The 16926-nt window shown below is 39.2% G+C and overlaps 1 protein-coding gene across 2 annotated transcripts in view; it reads left to right on the plus strand.

The window, feature by feature from the left end:
• Positions 1 to 16926, plus strand: part of rgs7a (regulator of G protein signaling 7a) — a 56312-nt gene that overhangs the window by 14172 nt on the left and 25214 nt on the right. For both annotated transcript variants that reach the window (XM_046071122.1, XM_046071123.1), the window contains exon 3: positions 16474 to 16570. In XM_046071122.1, the coding sequence (XP_045927078.1) occupies positions 16474 to 16570 (97 nt within the window). The remainder of the gene's footprint in view (positions 1 to 16473; positions 16571 to 16926) is intronic.

Consider the following 16926-nt stretch of genomic DNA (forward strand, 5'->3'; position numbering starts at 1 on the left):
CCAACCTGTAAATTTTGCAGCTAATACTAATGTACCTTTCGTCAAGAACTGTTTTACATAATTTTTTGTGACTTTTATTTGAAATAAAGATCAGATTACTTTGTCCACTAAACATACTGTATATTAGATTCTCTATCTCTTCTCTGCCTGTAAATCAGTGACTTGATGTTGTTAACAGTGTTTCTCATCTCCCAATAAAGCCCCATGACAGATCTCGTGGCCATGTATATTGGCAGCATTGCCTCTTCTTTCTTGCTGCTGATAAAATATGTTGTTATCTAAGCTTGAGCAAAATGAAAAAAGACAAGGTTAGGTTAAACAGTGCATTAGAATATGGTGGGAAGGGTCTCTCTATTCTCTATTCCTTGCAACGGACTGATTTGATTTATAGATATTAGCCTTCCTTGCCAGTAATGTCAGCAGAGCCCTGTGTGTACATGGGAGAGCTGGTATTGGAGGAGCAAGTGAGAGAGGATAAGTCAGGGAAGATGGATGCACATGATTTGAATCACTATATTTTGACAAGATTAGTTTAATGAAGCAGTCTGCATGAATGTATATATTGAGGCAAATTTTTTTTTTTTTTACAGTGGCCTCATTTGCAACATCCCTGTCCTCTAAATTGTACATACAGATTATGACAAAGTTGACAACCTTGTGGTTCTTGCCATTTATGATATGTAGTACTGTACATCCAACCGTAGAAGTGAGAAAGTTTTAATTTGACCTGTTAAGTGAGACACTTTTTCATCTTAGCTTTTCATCTATGTATCAGAAGCATCACCATATTAATGGTTTCTACCAGATGACAATCTGACGTCAACCAAAGGTACAACAAAGCCTGTCCTTCATCATCTTCATTGCTCCGTAGTTCAAGTGTCACTTGCATAAACCAGTTTACCCTTATCATTTTTTTGTCTGTCCTGACTGTTGTGTACTCCGAAGTGTGCATGTGTTCCTGTCAGATACCCAGTCCTTGTCTTGTCTCTGTCCTGCAGACAGGAGAAGGCAGAAGAATGTCAGCCTGCCAGTACCCAGCTGCTTCTCTTATTGGTATTCGGGACACTCAGAACAATCCTGAGTGTCTGTTGCACGTGCCAAGGAGGAATGTGGGAAATAAGGGGATAGAGAGAGGAGGAGAAGAGAAGTGATGCCCCCTCCCTCATGTTATGGGGTCCTAAAAATAGACAGCATCCTCCCTTATTTTCTATTCCCAGTGCATCTCTGTTTCCATACCCAGCGTTCCTCCCTGAATCTCCCTCTCTGTTTTTCTCTCATCCTTGTCTCTTTGTTTGGCCTAAGTAAACATGCTCTCTAGTGTCCAGTGATAAGACTCCTCAAGTGTAATGCCAGACAGCTTGGACACTGCTAACAGGCATGCTTTAGATTAACTATAGGGGTGATTTTATTTAACACTACAGTATTCCCATGGCCGGACCACCAAAGATAAAAGCATGATTATTAAATGCTCCTTAGTACAAATCCCGTTAGTGTCAACAACTGCTGATTGCTAATCACGAACAAGTGCTGAAATCACAGTATGATCTTTTGAAACCAGTCGTTTTATTGAATTATAAATTAGTGTATTATGTGTAATTGTCTGTCGATGCCTCCAATGGTGTGTTAGGGCCATTGTAGTTTTGTTTTTTAATCACAGAACGGGGGAAAAAATTTTAAATTTCCAAGACCAAAACAAGATATATGACCATTCCCAAAAACGACATGTACGAGCATAATGTAATGTTTCGTAAGTCAGATGACATTTAACATGTGGTTAACACTGTGAAAGGTAAAGTTGTTTAGGGAAAGATTGTGGGGTTGTTTCAAATTAATACATTATATAAAATAAGTACACTAAGTAAAATTAGTACATTACATAAATCACTTGACATAAGTCACGTACAGGTACAATCTCTGTCTCCTGAGTGAAAGTCCTGAGTTTACTTGACACATCCATCCACCCAGCCACCTCCTTATGGGGACTTTGTTACTCTTTGTACCATGTCACCTAACTTCTGCGGCCTAACAAAAAACGTAAATATGAGTCGTAATATACTACTGCATTATTGACCTATACAGCCGTTTTTCAGATTGGATCAATAGATTATAGCATGCTTTTTTAGGTGTGTGTATATACAACCATTTGTAATTATATACTGCCGTATTCATTTTTGCTAAACTTTTGCACTATACATCTGAAAGCAGCTTTCTTCTTCCTCTATCTACTAATTTATGATAGCATGCTGTTTGAGTGATGAAATCATGGTAGGTGGGCAGGAGGGATATTGGCTTTCAGTGGATTATGTTCCAGCACATGGCCAACCTTGGCTTAGTCATCGCGCCCACTGCCCGCCCACCAAGAAGATGAGAGTGAGAGAGAGTGAGAGGAAGAGAGTGGAAGAGAGAGAGAGGCCTTGCCCCTAGGAACACTATCCCACCGCCAGCCAGGAACACCAGACCATAGTAGATTTAGAAATACACAGAAATCTGTGTCTAGAAAACAGAATCAGCTAACAGTACAGACAGAACAGTGTAGAACAGGGGTTTTCAAAGTGTGAGGGCCTCCCTAGGGGGGCTCCAAACAGTTTCAGGGGAGGCTCAGTGAATGGAAGTGAAACAATATCACATTACTTATTGCATTAGTTATCAAAAGGAGATCACATAGAATAGCCTACATGTGTGAGAGTTCAGAGACAGTAGTTTTTGGGAGCTGTTTCCCCCCCATCAGAGTCAGAAACTAATAAATGCCTTAGGACAGACCTTTTTTAAAACTATTTAGTGTAGTCAGAAGTTATGTCAAACAGCAATATTAGGCTATTTTGGCTCAAATGTTGAGTGTCTATGGGATCAGATAATATAATCATGATCCCGTAGGCATCCAGGAATTGAGCGAAACTTACCAAGTATACTAAAGATGTGGTGGTGGGGGTGGGGGTGGGGGGGCGCCTTTCCCAAGCTTTGTCTGAGGGGAGGCCCGCAGTCTCAGACTTTGAAAACCCCTGGTGTAGAAGGTTTAGTCCCAGGAGAAACTGGTATGTAATAATATTGTATAATTGTATTGTATAATATTGATGAGATTAATACAAACCACAGATATAACACTGAAAACACAAGTCATACAGGACAAGTGGGTGTGTGTGAGCATGGGATACTGTGTCTTGGGTCATCTGGATCAGAAAAGCATGTATATTGTATCTTTTCCCACATAATTAGTGTCCTCGCTTTTACTACTGCCTACTACTGAAAACAGTACTACTACTAAAACTGTTGCTGTTAATAAACTCCTCTTTCTGTTAATGCAACTGCTGGTACAAGAGTTTTTGATTTCAAAACAGCTGCAGTACATAACGCTGCATGTCATTTAAAAAAAAATGCACAAAAACGCAATGCAGGAGATTAAATAATGATATACCGGAGAATGACCTCAGGATAAAGGCAACAAAATGTATAACTGTACAACTATAACTGTAAACACAACATGGAGAACGTGTTATCAAACAGTTGCCTATTTACATATTCAGCAGAAACAGACGAACATTAGCATTTATTTGAAGTTGTGTTTCTGTCCACCTGATGAATGTAAGGGCAGTATAGACAATTTTTTTGGGGTCTCTTCCAACTCCTGAGGGAAACATCTGTCTCTTTAAGGTCAAGATTAAAGGTGAGCAAAGCAAACAGAGCATGACCATCTGTTGCAAAGGCTAAGAGAATTTTTTTTTGGCTCCTTGCTTTTCTTTCATTACACATTAGAGTAAGTTCCACTATACAAACCTGATATTTATTGACTTTACTTGTCAGATAGATGTGATTGTTATAGAACTATCAGTACAAATATCAGCATTAAAGTTCTTGGCACGATGGCACCACCCTTGACAGAAAGTCAGAAATTGGAAATGCAGTCGGTTTTACCTCAGTTGTTAGACAATAAACAAGTCTGGTGCTTGTGGATCACATTTTTCTTTTAGTTATAAAAAACAAAAAAGAAGAAACAGAAAATAGCACTTCCTGTTTAGAGCTACAATTTTGTGCCAGTATACAATATATCAGAATAAGGGTCTGATGTTAAGATAAAAGGTTTGTCAACTACAATGATGTGAGAGTAATGACGATGGTAAAAGATGATATTTTATTGTGAAAAAGTCATAACATAGAGCTTTAATTTGCAATGGAACATAACAGTAAGACTATACTACAATCCTCTGGGAATTGTATGATACTCTAAAATGTGCTGTGGTTGCATAAAGCATGAGATGGCAGTAACCTACCGGCTGGCAAATTTGGAACAAGAACTGCATTAACCGCAGCGATGTCAAACGAGGATAAATGCCAGAGTTTTTTTCCAGTGAGCAGGCATAGCTGGCCGATCATGATTCAAAGCTTGTCTCTTTCTCTCTAGTAGAGGGTAGCTCCTCGGGGAGGGAGATGTTGAGGAGTCAGGGGAAATATTGAACATCCTTCTGTAGCCACACGCCAGGGATGAGGATTCTCTGGGGACGTGAGGAGGAAGGAGGAGTTTGTTCTAAAATGGTGTGAAGAAGGGTATTGTGGATGCAAATATCTGTTGGCAACCATCTGGAAAGCATTCTAAATTAAATAGTGATAATACCATCTGTCCATCAAACCAGATAACAATACTGTTGCTTGCTGCTGTGCACAGGAATTCTTTACCAATGTGTTTTTATTATTACACTTCCAGCAAAGAAATTATGGAGAAGATGATGCATTACCAACCAAGTAGTATATTATGAATGGCATATAATGATGTTGGATGTGTAAAGGGAAATTAAGTATTACACAGAAAAATATCTTGATTTCTTCAATTTCCTGCAAAGATAACTTTGGGAAGTGGAAAGAATAATTGATCAAATTCTACCAATTATTAGCAGTACAACACTTGATCTACAGTTCTCTCTTTCACTCAGGCATCAATGTAAACCTTTACTATACTTGATCTTTGTATCCTGTGTTCAATGTGATAACTTACACTGAAATTAGTTTCTAAATAAATTAGAGGCAAGAAGTACATCATGCAGCTGCAGCATCAAGCTCTCTTTATGTCATCAGCACCAGGTTTGAATATTTGTGAGTTTAGGGTTTCACACAATGGCAAGGCTTATTATAATATAATAATATCCATTTTGTGACTTTACCAGATTGTAACATCCATATTTTATTATTTTTTAAATTTTAATAAAAGAAACTGCATTGCTACTGCAGGATAACAGTAGGAGAGATGAGTTATGGGTTTGAGACTAATGTTGTCAGTATGCTCAAAATTAACAAATTTATATGATGTGTCGTCAAACCACGTCTGAAGACTAAAGTGTATTGTTTTTTAAAACGGTCACACTCAAAGGTTGACGTGAAAAGCCGGCTGTCATATAGAGGGGCGAGATGCATAAAAATTGGGGAGCCTGTCCTCAACAAAAAAACAACCATGTGGGTTGTTTCAGCTACACAAAAATACAACTCATGTTTACGTTTATTGTGGCAGCGACCTCTAGTGGCCAAATGCAAACACGTGTCACGCATTATAAATAGCCAGAAAGATGTACTTTGGTGGTGGGTGGGGTGAAAGGATAGCAAGTTAGCCTCTTTTCACTGGCATTTGGTTCCTGTAAGCAAGATTGATTTGTTTTTGTAATGAAGTTACAGCGGTTTGCGAAACGTATGTAGTAGCAATAGCAACGTTAGCTTCATAGCGTTAGCTAGCTACTAGCTAGCTACTAGGGCTGCAGCTAACGATGATTTTAGTATTCGAAGTTTCTATAGATTATTTCATCGATACGTCGTTTAAGAAGTACTGTTGCTTGGTGGCAACCCCCCCGGCTTGTGCAGACTGCACGACTTTCAGCATTGGCTGATGGCCGTGCTGTTCACACAACTTGTCGTCATATGACGGCAGTTTGAAGTCGTTGTCACACTACGTGACTGATCGGTGACAGGAACTCACACACTACAGGAGCTGACAGCAGCTCTGTCACCCAACACTGGTCTCCAAACCAGGTTTTGTCAAGAAAACACAAGTGAAATGTGAAATGTGAAATGAGCGATCCTGTACACTAAACAGCTGTTTGTTATTATAAAGATGGCAATTATAAAGACAAAAAAAATATGGGTGAAAGGATGGATTAGCACACGCAGGTAGCAGGGATTGTCTGAGCTACAGAGAGAGGGAGGGGAGTTAAAATGTGCAGCTCCCGACACCCAGTTAACTCCTGACTGTGAGGTTACAACTCACAGCCCAAAAAGGAGAACAACAAACGCATGTGTGTACATTTTCATCTGAGGTCTGCGGCTTACTTTGGCTAGCCTTCAACTCAACAATCAATCATGATTTCAGTTAAATGCTAAAGTTGCTGTTACTCTTACCTTGTCTGTGGTCCGCTGGCAGAACACTGGCTGCTTTTTGTTCGGGTGCTGTCGTGCTGTTGCGGAGGAGACATAAGTTTTGTTTTACGGTGGACGGACGGTAACATTACAGAGTTGTTGTTTTCTTTAGCTTGAAATAATCCCATACTTTGTGCACTTTCTTCTTTGTCCCTCGCCATTTTTTTTTTCATTTTCATGTTGTGTACACAGCGTAAGCGCGATGTGCGACAGTAATAAATGTCCGTGCGAAACACTGTGCTGTAAAATTTAAATGGATTAAACGAAGCATCGATGCAAAGAATTTGTGTCGATGCATTTTATTAATCAATTTAATCTATTTAATCAATGAATCATTTCACCCCTACTAGGTACGTTAGCTAGCTAGCCCCCCGAAGCCCCTTACCCTTACCCTAACCTTCACAGGGGTGTGTGCCTTAACCTAGGTCAGTGATTGTATGCATGTCGACTGGTGAACCCAACAGCTGTACTCATTGCGCTAGCAGATAGGGTTAACCTCCTTTGTGTCGCTGCAGTCTCCACGTTTTTATGTCATGGGATGTTGGTCATGTGATTCCCGAAACTTGGTTAATACGACCTATGTTGTCGTTTATGTTGGAGGACTGAAATTGGGATAACCACGCACACTTTCAGACAGTCGTTTCTTGAAAACATTTATGGTGTTGTGCTTGATTGTGCTCACAAAAAGTGAAAGTCATTGATGAAAGAAGAGAGCTTCAAAGCGGAGTTCAAACCCTCCTTACTTTCTCAACTCTGCACACCTGGAAGTTTGCTCTGTGAAGTGGGCATGCTTTAGGTGTTGTTGGTTTCGGAAAGTTACAGAAATTGTAGGATTCATTCCCCCCTAGTTTCCAATGTTGGAAAAGTATGGGGAGAGGGGAACATGCGCTTTATTTGAAGTATACTGACACTTATATGAATCTGATATTCATTTCTGGTACTTAATTTTCAGCTGTGTCTTACACTGCCTCAGGTTAATTTAGGGACACTTTCAGGATATTAAATGTTACTGATTTACGATATGTGTGCAATTCCATTGTCATAGATGTTTCATGTTATTTTCTCCTCCAGAACTGATCAGGCTAAACAGAGTAAATAACCCAAACGAAATAAAGAGCAACACACAAGCAATGACTCTAAGAGCCTATTTTGTTCCTATATTAAAGGTTTCCTGTGGAGTTATTGATCTCCAGCAGGGCTATGGAGCTGTTTGTCCCGGTTTTGTTTATAGTTATGCATGCATGTCGGTGATGTGAGACACAGGTCCTGCCAATGGCTCCAAACTTTTCCACTTATATTCAGGTAGTGTTAACACACCATGATGTGCTGCAATGTGCCAATAAAGGCAGGGAAGAAGAATACTGCTAGCAGGTATATGTGTATGTGAACAAAGCTTAATTTCAAATACTTAGCTCCAGCTTTGCAAACGTTTTATGAGGAAGGAAATGCATTGAACACATTTAGACCTCATGGACACTGAATGTAAAAAAACCCTTTTATTTGTTTATAAAAAAAACCCACAGGGCCTCTCTAACAGCAGGGATCAATCCCCATTTCAGTTTGATTGAAGTAGATTTGATTTAGTTTAAATCATTCAGGAATTAAATGTAATATTCACAGTATTATCCTTTCAGACAAACAAATAGTGCTTAGAACAAATAAAGATGTCATATTGAAGCACACAGAAAACAACACAACATGCCACCCAGGTAACCTTAAGTCAATAACACCACATGGGGAATCAAAGATATTTTGTACGCCTGCAAACATCAGTCTCACTTTCATCCATTAGCAAATCAGACCAAATCAGATCAAACCATTAAAAGGCTCTCAGTCACACATCGAGAAGCATTTCAAAGCTGAACAGGCTTCATGTCATCCATTTGTGATCATCCAAATAAACCAAAATCTGTAGTAAGAAAGCCATCTGTCCTTCACTGTCCATCTTGCGTATGATAATACTGCTGCTGCTACTGCCGTGAGCAAGAGTTTTTTTTATAGTGGCATCAGGTTTTTCTTATCACAGTCCTCCCTTATGGAAATAATGGACAAAGCACCACCAACTGGTACATTATAAAAAAAACATTAATGATATTAGGTGTGAGGAGAAAAGAGCCATCAAGGAGGAATAAGTCTCATCTAAAAATTCATAGATCTTTGCTTGAAAGATAAAGACATGAGCAAATGGCAGAGAAGCATTTTGCCTCCTCGAGTTTCTTTATACTGTACCTTTTAGGATGTGATGTTATTACAAATGACACATACTGAAGAATAAAGACGGGGGAACAAATATGCAGAGTGATAGAACATCCTGAAATGTGAAACAGTGAAGTGACATCCCAAGAAACAGATGCTCCATTTGACTGATGGCTCAATGGAGCTTTATTGTGTACACAGAGACAGAACCGTATTGATGAATGCAGCCAAAAGCAAGGCTGTTCAAGCACCAAACTGCAGATGTTGTTAAATGGCTAATCACTGGTTTGCAGAATTTGCCTCACAGCATATAGGAAACCTTCAGTTTGGATGGAGTAATTCCCTACACTCAAAGCAGTGTTGTAACCTGGGCATCTGTTCCTCGTGTTCTATGATCCCTGCCTGCTGTGAAACGGACAGCTGTCCCTTCTCATTCTCCATTTGAGAGCCTCAGCACACCTATGAGAAGTGAAGGGTTAGATGAATATAGCAAAATGCAGAAGTGACATTGAAAATCCAAAATAGGCAGCCATAAGTATAACAGAAGAAACTTGACAAGGGAAGATAAAATAGGATGGATTATAATCAGGGTAGTTCAAGACCAAGATTATAGGTCAGCAAAGTAAACAGCAAATCTGTTGCCAAGACTAAGAGAAGTTTTTTTTTGTCTCCTTATTTTCTTCCATTACATATTAAAGTATTTTCCACTATATAACCCTGAATGCTTTTTTAACACACTCTAGTCTGTCTGGATTGTAGGTGAGAGTAGCGCTGAAACAATTAGTCGATTAATTGATTAGTCCACCGACAGGAGATTAAATGCTGGCTTAGTTATAAGTGGGCAGCAGTTTATCTTAGAATAATCAACATATTCGTGGCAAGACAAAAAACAGACTTCTGTCTTCACTCATACAGCATGTAGGACCTAAAGTTATCCTGAAGCCAAGACTTAATCGGATAATGGAATAACAAATAATGGAATAATAGTTATACAACTCTGCTATAGCCCAGGATTATATTGTGGAATTATACCACAAACCATATACAGTGTATCATACAATTTAGTTACATAACATAAATTAACAGAGTAAAATTAAAAAATGAAGGTAAACCATATGTGATGGGAACAAAGGAACAAGAAACTAAAATATCTTTCCTCTATTCCTATCCCCTATAGACAATATATCTTTCTTTCTCATTCTCTCTATCCTTTACACCCTCTTCCCCTTCCATGCTACCCCCACTACCACCTTCTTTCTTTCTCTCTTATGAATGAGCAATGGCGAGCTGCCAAAGATGTCCTTGTGATAGTGGTCACCGACTGTGTTGCTGTGGTAACTCTGAGACTTAAGATTCATGGCATCTATTCAACAACCTTGTCAGCATGAGCTCAATAACTTCTCCCACCTATCCGCAGGGTCATTTTATTTTCAATGCCCAAGTGGTGCAGTGCAGCACAGGTGCAGGCTGAAGTGTCTAACTTTGTCTTTAGCTGGTAACGTAACAATGTTTTCTTCATGTTAGTGAACAGTAGCCAGTTAGTCAAACTAATTATTACGTCAGTATGCTGATATTGGTTGGTTGTAGTTGGGTGCTGTCATGGTGTAGGGGTTGGATTTTGAGCGTACTAACTGGAGTAAATTTTTAAATTAAGGAGTGACCATTAGAACTAGGCTTTAAGCAAAAAAATGCCATTTCCTTTTTAAAATTTTACATCCCTTTTATTATCTCTGCATTTTCTCAGTCATCACATCAATTTCTTCTCACTGATGTAAAGACTTAATGCTTTAATGTTCATGCCTATACAGTATTAACATAATCCATAGCAAATATACAATATGTATTGTGGTTCTTCGTATTGATCAATAGGTTTATTTTAGCCTGAATATCATTTACAGCAATATCCTAAATATGTTCTACTTTAGTAACATTACTGATTGACTTGTCTGGCACTATGCAGTGATATATGTGTGTGTGAGGCATATCTACAACACTGTAATGACATGATTAGTCTTTTACTTTCCCTTTATATATTTAGAATCATTTCAATTTAATAATGAAGAATGATGTGAGGGTTCTTTGTTTTATTATGCAATGGCTGCTTTACATCACTGGAGATGTTTTGCTATTGCTTTACTAGATGCGATTGATAAAAGATCTATCATGCCCATGCAAAGTGCTCTTGTTCTAACAAAGGCCATTACAGTATGAATGCCTTTGGTCAGCATCTCTCCTGCATGTTTGGTAGTAAATGAGCAGTTGCCCTCTACATTCCTGAGTGGGCATTTAAGATTCACTTGTTTGTGTATGTTTAATGTCTCTCAATGACTAGAGAGAGAAAATCAGTTGGAGATGAACACTAGTCTGTCCTCAGATATTTAGAGCTTATATAAGAAGTGATCATCTAATTAAGGCTGTTTGAAAAGAGGTGTTTGAGTTCATCAAATGCTGAAATTTCTCCTCCTCACCTAAATCTAGGTCACCAACGGAGAGGAACAGCATCACTTGAACATGTCACCATTTATAGAGATACAGGCAGGGAACCTTGTTTATTAAACAGAATAACACCAAGCAAAAATAATATAATAAAAAACATTAAACTGGAAGTGCAATTCTTTGAGAAAATATTAACAGTATTGAGTCATACCCTTATCCCCCAAAGTATGGCATGAAGAACATTGTGTTTTTGGATTTGCTCCATATGCAAGTGCACCAGCCTGTCTAGAAGAGATGTGTGACTCATTTGTGCTTTAATGCAGATGTAGTGTAAACCGTTGAGTGTTTTTGTTGTCATACTATTGATCCTATTAAAAGTTATTGACTCTGAATCTTGCGTGCATGTTATCTTTTCTGAGGGCAAAAGAAAATCAAAACATTATGTCTCGAGCTCCATAAGAGGTTCTGCCTCATTCATGGAGCCAAGGGCTGCAGTTCAGATGGAAATGAGATCAAGCAAGTGCAAAGGCTGTTTTATCTAGTCGAGCTGTCATGCTATATAGCTGTAGGTTCTATTCAGGCTGCTCTCGCACCACCTTCAGCAACCAGACTTGAGCTGGGAGTCACCTATTTTGATGTTGTGCTTTTTTAAATATATTAATCCCCATCTTCTGGGTTCATAAGCTTTCATAATATATGTCTGTGTGTGTGTGTGTATTTCTGCAAATGCTCTGGTTGCAACATGACTGATAATCACTGGGTGCTCAGCGCGCCATGTAATGATGGGAATATCTGTGCTGTCTGTGTGTGTGTGGATGCATATGTTCCTCTGTGAAGTGTGAGTGTTTATTTGTGTGATGCAGAGTTGGGAGGAATATCTGTCCCCCTCATGTAGACACACCTGTCGTCCGATAACACTGTCAAGGTAAAACCATTCTCCCCTTACATCTGATGGAGTGACATTCACCCATCACAGCGCAGGAAACGAGTCCAGGAGAGGGGGCAGAAGAGAGGGAGAGCTTTTAATTTCCTTACCAGTACAGTTTTTGAGGTTTTTACATCTGCACAGACAGAGAGAAACTGGAATGAATTCTAGATGAGTCTCTAAGTGTGTACTAAGAATAACCAAATGTAAATTTCTTTTAAAAAATGTATTTGAGAATGAGCTCACCTTCACAGTATGCCAACTAAACAAGTGGATGCTTCCGAGTTATATTTTGATAGTAAGAATCATGTCAAGTTTTGTCTTCATTAAAAATGTACTTTGATGGGTCATTCTGTCTCTAATAAACTCACCTGTCTTAAGGGATTCAATGCATATGTTGGTAAGCACTACAACACTACAGATAAATAGCGTCATTTGTAGGTTGTGCAGTACAATCAACACATTACTGATCTATGGCTTGTATATAGTAGCCCAATGCAAATGTCAAGGTCATAGTAGTTTAGCCCACAAAGGTGCCTCTTGTCACTCAACCCATACAAACTGCAGTCTCTGAACTCTAAGTTCTAAGCTATCAGAAGCAGTTCTCAGAAATATCTAGACCGTATATCCTCATTTTTGTTTTACATAGTTTACCATTGCAAAAAACAGGTTGGGAGAGACCTAATTTACATGGTACATACTTTAAAATGCTGAACCACGTGTACGCAACCACAGTTTACTTTTCTTATCGCTAAAATAAAAGTGTGTGAACCTGCTCAACACTCCACCATCATCACCAAGGCAGCAAAACAACCTATTTTCCAGCTCTTATCTTTATTGCTGGGGTAACTAATAAAGGTCACTTCCAAATGAGCTATCTCAGGACATACAATAAAATCCTGAAATTTCCTTCGAAAAACACCCCACCTTTCTGATGTGCTCAAGATCCTTTTTAATAACTGACTCTTTTATTGCCTCACTTTTCTTAGTACCAGCCCGTCAAATAAGGGACTTATGGTGCACTTAACATCGGCTAAAAAGATATCTAAGAGGCCAGCATTGATTTAAAAACCCAGTTTGGAATGTGTTTTGCTCCAAATGGTGCTTCAGAACATTCTGATTGCACCCTGTGTGCCCTCGGTGATAGTCTTTGAAGTGCTTGGTGCCGTGTGCTGAAGCTCAGTATGTGCTTATATCCGGAGCTTTTGTTAGTCACTTCATATGTACTGAGTCCTGTGCCATCATTATTCAATGATTCACACTGTGCAGCCAAAACACTCACTCTTATCTGTTAAGAGGCTGCAGAGACGCAGTCAGACAGCTCTAGGTGGGTGGATGGGTGGGGGACAGAAAGAGAGAGAGAGAGACTATTGCTCTCGCTCCCTCTCTCTTGTGGGAAACGACTTTCCTCTCTTCCTCACAACATGAAGCCAGAGAGCATCCTGACTTCAAGAGATTTAGATCCTGAATATTCACGCTGGTGGCATTTTACCATGTGTAGGCGGTGAGGATTTGCAGAGATAGGAGAGAGTGTGTGAAGTATTGATCACTGTTGCTGTTGTCCTTGTTTGCTCCGTGTCGCACAGTGCCAGCTAACTCTCAGAGAAAGACAGTGAGACATAGATACAGAGAGAAGGTTAGCGATATAAGGCACACTTATTCAATGGGATGAGCTGAACACAATTAGGATTAATTTTGAGACAACAAAAGGAATGAGGCATGCAACACATAAAAGGAGGCCACATGAATACTGGTATTTTTTGTTTTTCTGTGCATCAGTTTTAGATGCTACAGCTGTGCAAGCCTGAATTACATAATAGTACATTAATACGGGGATGTTTTTTGGTTTGATTTTAGCATGTAGGAGTTTCTTACTGATTTTAAACATGTCTTTATCTTCTGAAACCCACCATCTTGTCTTACTTTATCTAGTGTTGGTTGAGGAACATCAAAGAAAAATCTCACCCTCTGATACTTAAACTGTTAGATGTCAACATTTTCTGTTGATCAAATATTGTAATCTTTTTTTAATTCTCTCTTTGAAATGTACCCTGTCAGCTTGCCTAATTTGGTGATTTCCTACATTTCCCAGAAAGACTATTAACGAAGTAGTGAAAGTCTATGACTGCAGCAGTGTTCCTTATTAAAAATGAAACCCATCTTGTGGCTGGTGTACATTGTTGTCCATTAAGACTCCTGCTGGTAAAGATGTTGGTATGCCATTGGTGTGACAGTGGTACCAGTAGGGTCTTACTTGGAACAGTCCGTACATCGGTTAAGTGTGGAAAGGAAAGAAAGAAAGAAGCATTTTGTAGAGGTAGACCTACTGACCTGCCTCATGCGTTACATCTGTGGGAGAAAGAGATTCACAGAACAGACTGAAATAATTGGGAAATGCGTATTTTTGTTATCAATTCAGGCATTTTTTTGTTTTTCTTTCTCTTGCTGGCCCTTCAATTCTCCTCTGGCAGCTCTTTAGTTACAATATTTGCCCGTGCTCCATCATTGTCAATTAGGCTCCAGTGACTAACTGGGATGATATTTAGCTCTAGGGTATTTGACTAGCTACAAGCTTTCATTATAGCATTATGCTACAGTACTAGCTCATGAACTGCCTAACCCAAGTAGTCACATATTTACATATTAAACCAAGCTTTTTCATCATCACAACTGCTCCTGTCTCAACAGTATGGCCACAGAAATTCATTTTCGACCACACAAAACCTTCACTTGTACGGAATACAATTGGCTGCATTTAAATTGCGTTACTTTTCCCAGATGAGTTCCACTGATACGTCATGTGTGTGTCATATGAAGATGGAGAGGAAAGAAAATTGAGGAGGATGATCCATGAAGTCAGACCTATGAGAACAACGTAGCACTTCAGTGCAGTGCACAGCCACAACATACAGACATCACACACTAAGTTACAGTTGGTTATACTGTATGTTAGGTGTAATCAGATCAAATGGAAACATTTTAAACCAAAAAGACTATTTTAAACACCAAAACACAACATTTACACAACACAGTGCTAGAATGCCAGCTAGCTAGCTAGCTAGCTAGAGGTTCATGTGTTTTCTTGGAATAGCTCTTTCCTCTTTGACCCACCTAGCCGTCATGTGTTGTTCTCCAGGGATCTGGCTCGAGTTCCCTGTTATTTTCACTTTACGTCTTGTCTTTGGGGCATATTATTTTGAAAAAATAACATAACTTTCATGCAAAAGCAAGTCAGCTAATCATTCTACTCAAATCCAGTGAAAATGGAAACTTTGTACTATAGTATGTCTATTGGATGCATAGTGATGGATGTCATAGCTAAATGAAGTAGAAGTAGAAACTATTATTTCCATCAGTGTGTTCCAAATAAATATTGGCAGTTTGTCCAATTGTCAAGTATACCACCTGTAATTTGGGTATACTTTTTGATTCTCTTTTTATAGAATGTAGTTGTCTAGTTAAGGAACACAGATAAAATTAAGTCTTTTTATGACCTGGGAAATGTGTTATTGCTGTTTTTACATCATGGCTAGAATACTCTGTACTAGACTCAGAAAACCAATTTCCAGCTATTATTGCCTCTTAGAATTGATTTTAAGATTTTTGCACCAATCATAAGAGTATGAGTGTTTCAATTTGCGGTGACAGAATCACTGAAGCTGAAAAAACAGGAAATTGACCATCCCCAAAGAATACCTCTTAGTACAGAAAATCCTTTACAGGTGGAAGGACATAAAGTAACACATTCTTTCTGTGTGTTTGTTAATGTGTGCCTGTTTGTGTTGCTAGGCTGCTGAAAACGTTTTACACTGAGGGAGGAATTTGGGGGTATTTCTTGGCATTCAATCCAACTGGCATATCGGGGCCATGCTCTACTCTCTGCTTTGCTCCCTTCTGTGTGTTCTTGGAAATGTGGCTGCCTTGTGTTGCCCTGGCAGGCCCTTGAAATAACTCCCAGAACATTTCTGTCTCTGTGATGTGTGAAGATGTTTGTGTGTTTGCGTGTGTGCATGTCTGTGTCTATTTGCCTGTGCATGTCATTCTTCAGTGTAGCTTCTGGTTCAAAGTCAACGCTGAACACAAACATTTGTGTCTTAAATTTTTTTTTTAAGTGACATTGTACATTTTCTTCTCAGCTCAAAGTTCTGATGTGTGGCTGTTTCGGGACACAAATATACCGTGATGGATCGTGACAAGAAACTTCATTGCTGTACTTCCAAAATTCAATAGCTGTTGCAGAATTCAATAAGTGCAGCTTACTGGCGTTTTCTTGTGACAAATGACATGAGAGGCAGAAATCTAACAGCAGTGATTGCTAGTCACCAACTGCCTCGCCTCACACTCTCTGTCCCCTAGAGACATTGGCTGAACCACACAGGAACCTGTTTGTATCTGTTTGCCTCTTTCTGTCTTGCTCACACACAGCCTCTACTTACTAAAGCAAGTTCATGAAAAGTACTTACTCTCTCTCATGCTCATTCTCCCCCCTCTCTCCTCTTCTCTGCCACTGTCCCTGTGTTGTCCAGATGGAGGAAGTAATAGCACGTATGCAGGATGAGAAAAATGGCATCCCAATCCGAACAGTGAAAAGTTTTCTAACCAAGATCCCAAGTGTTTTTTCAGGTAAGGCTTTTATCTCTCTGCTCTGTTGTGTTGCTCTCTCCTCTCCTCCCACCCACTAAGAACCCGACTAGTACTCTGTTCTTGCCAAACAAAGCACTGAAAGTATTCAGAGAGTTGTCCATTTTGCATTTCAGACCAGCAGTGCCAGAATGTCAAGGGGATTATATTGGATTTTCGGGCAGTGCAACCTGATATATAAGAATCCATGCTGGAGTGATACTCCAATACACTACATTCAAAAGCTGAGAGGAGTGAGGCCATCATAACTGCACATGAAGATGAAATAAACAACGCACTTTATACTGTAATATAAACTTACAGCATGACAGTATCAAATTAATAGCCTGTGTCAGCGA

This window comes from Micropterus dolomieu, linkage group LG15, assembly GCF_021292245.1.
Source record: "Micropterus dolomieu isolate WLL.071019.BEF.003 ecotype Adirondacks linkage group LG15, ASM2129224v1, whole genome shotgun sequence".
Lineage (NCBI taxonomy): Eukaryota > Metazoa > Chordata > Actinopteri > Centrarchiformes > Centrarchidae > Micropterus > Micropterus dolomieu.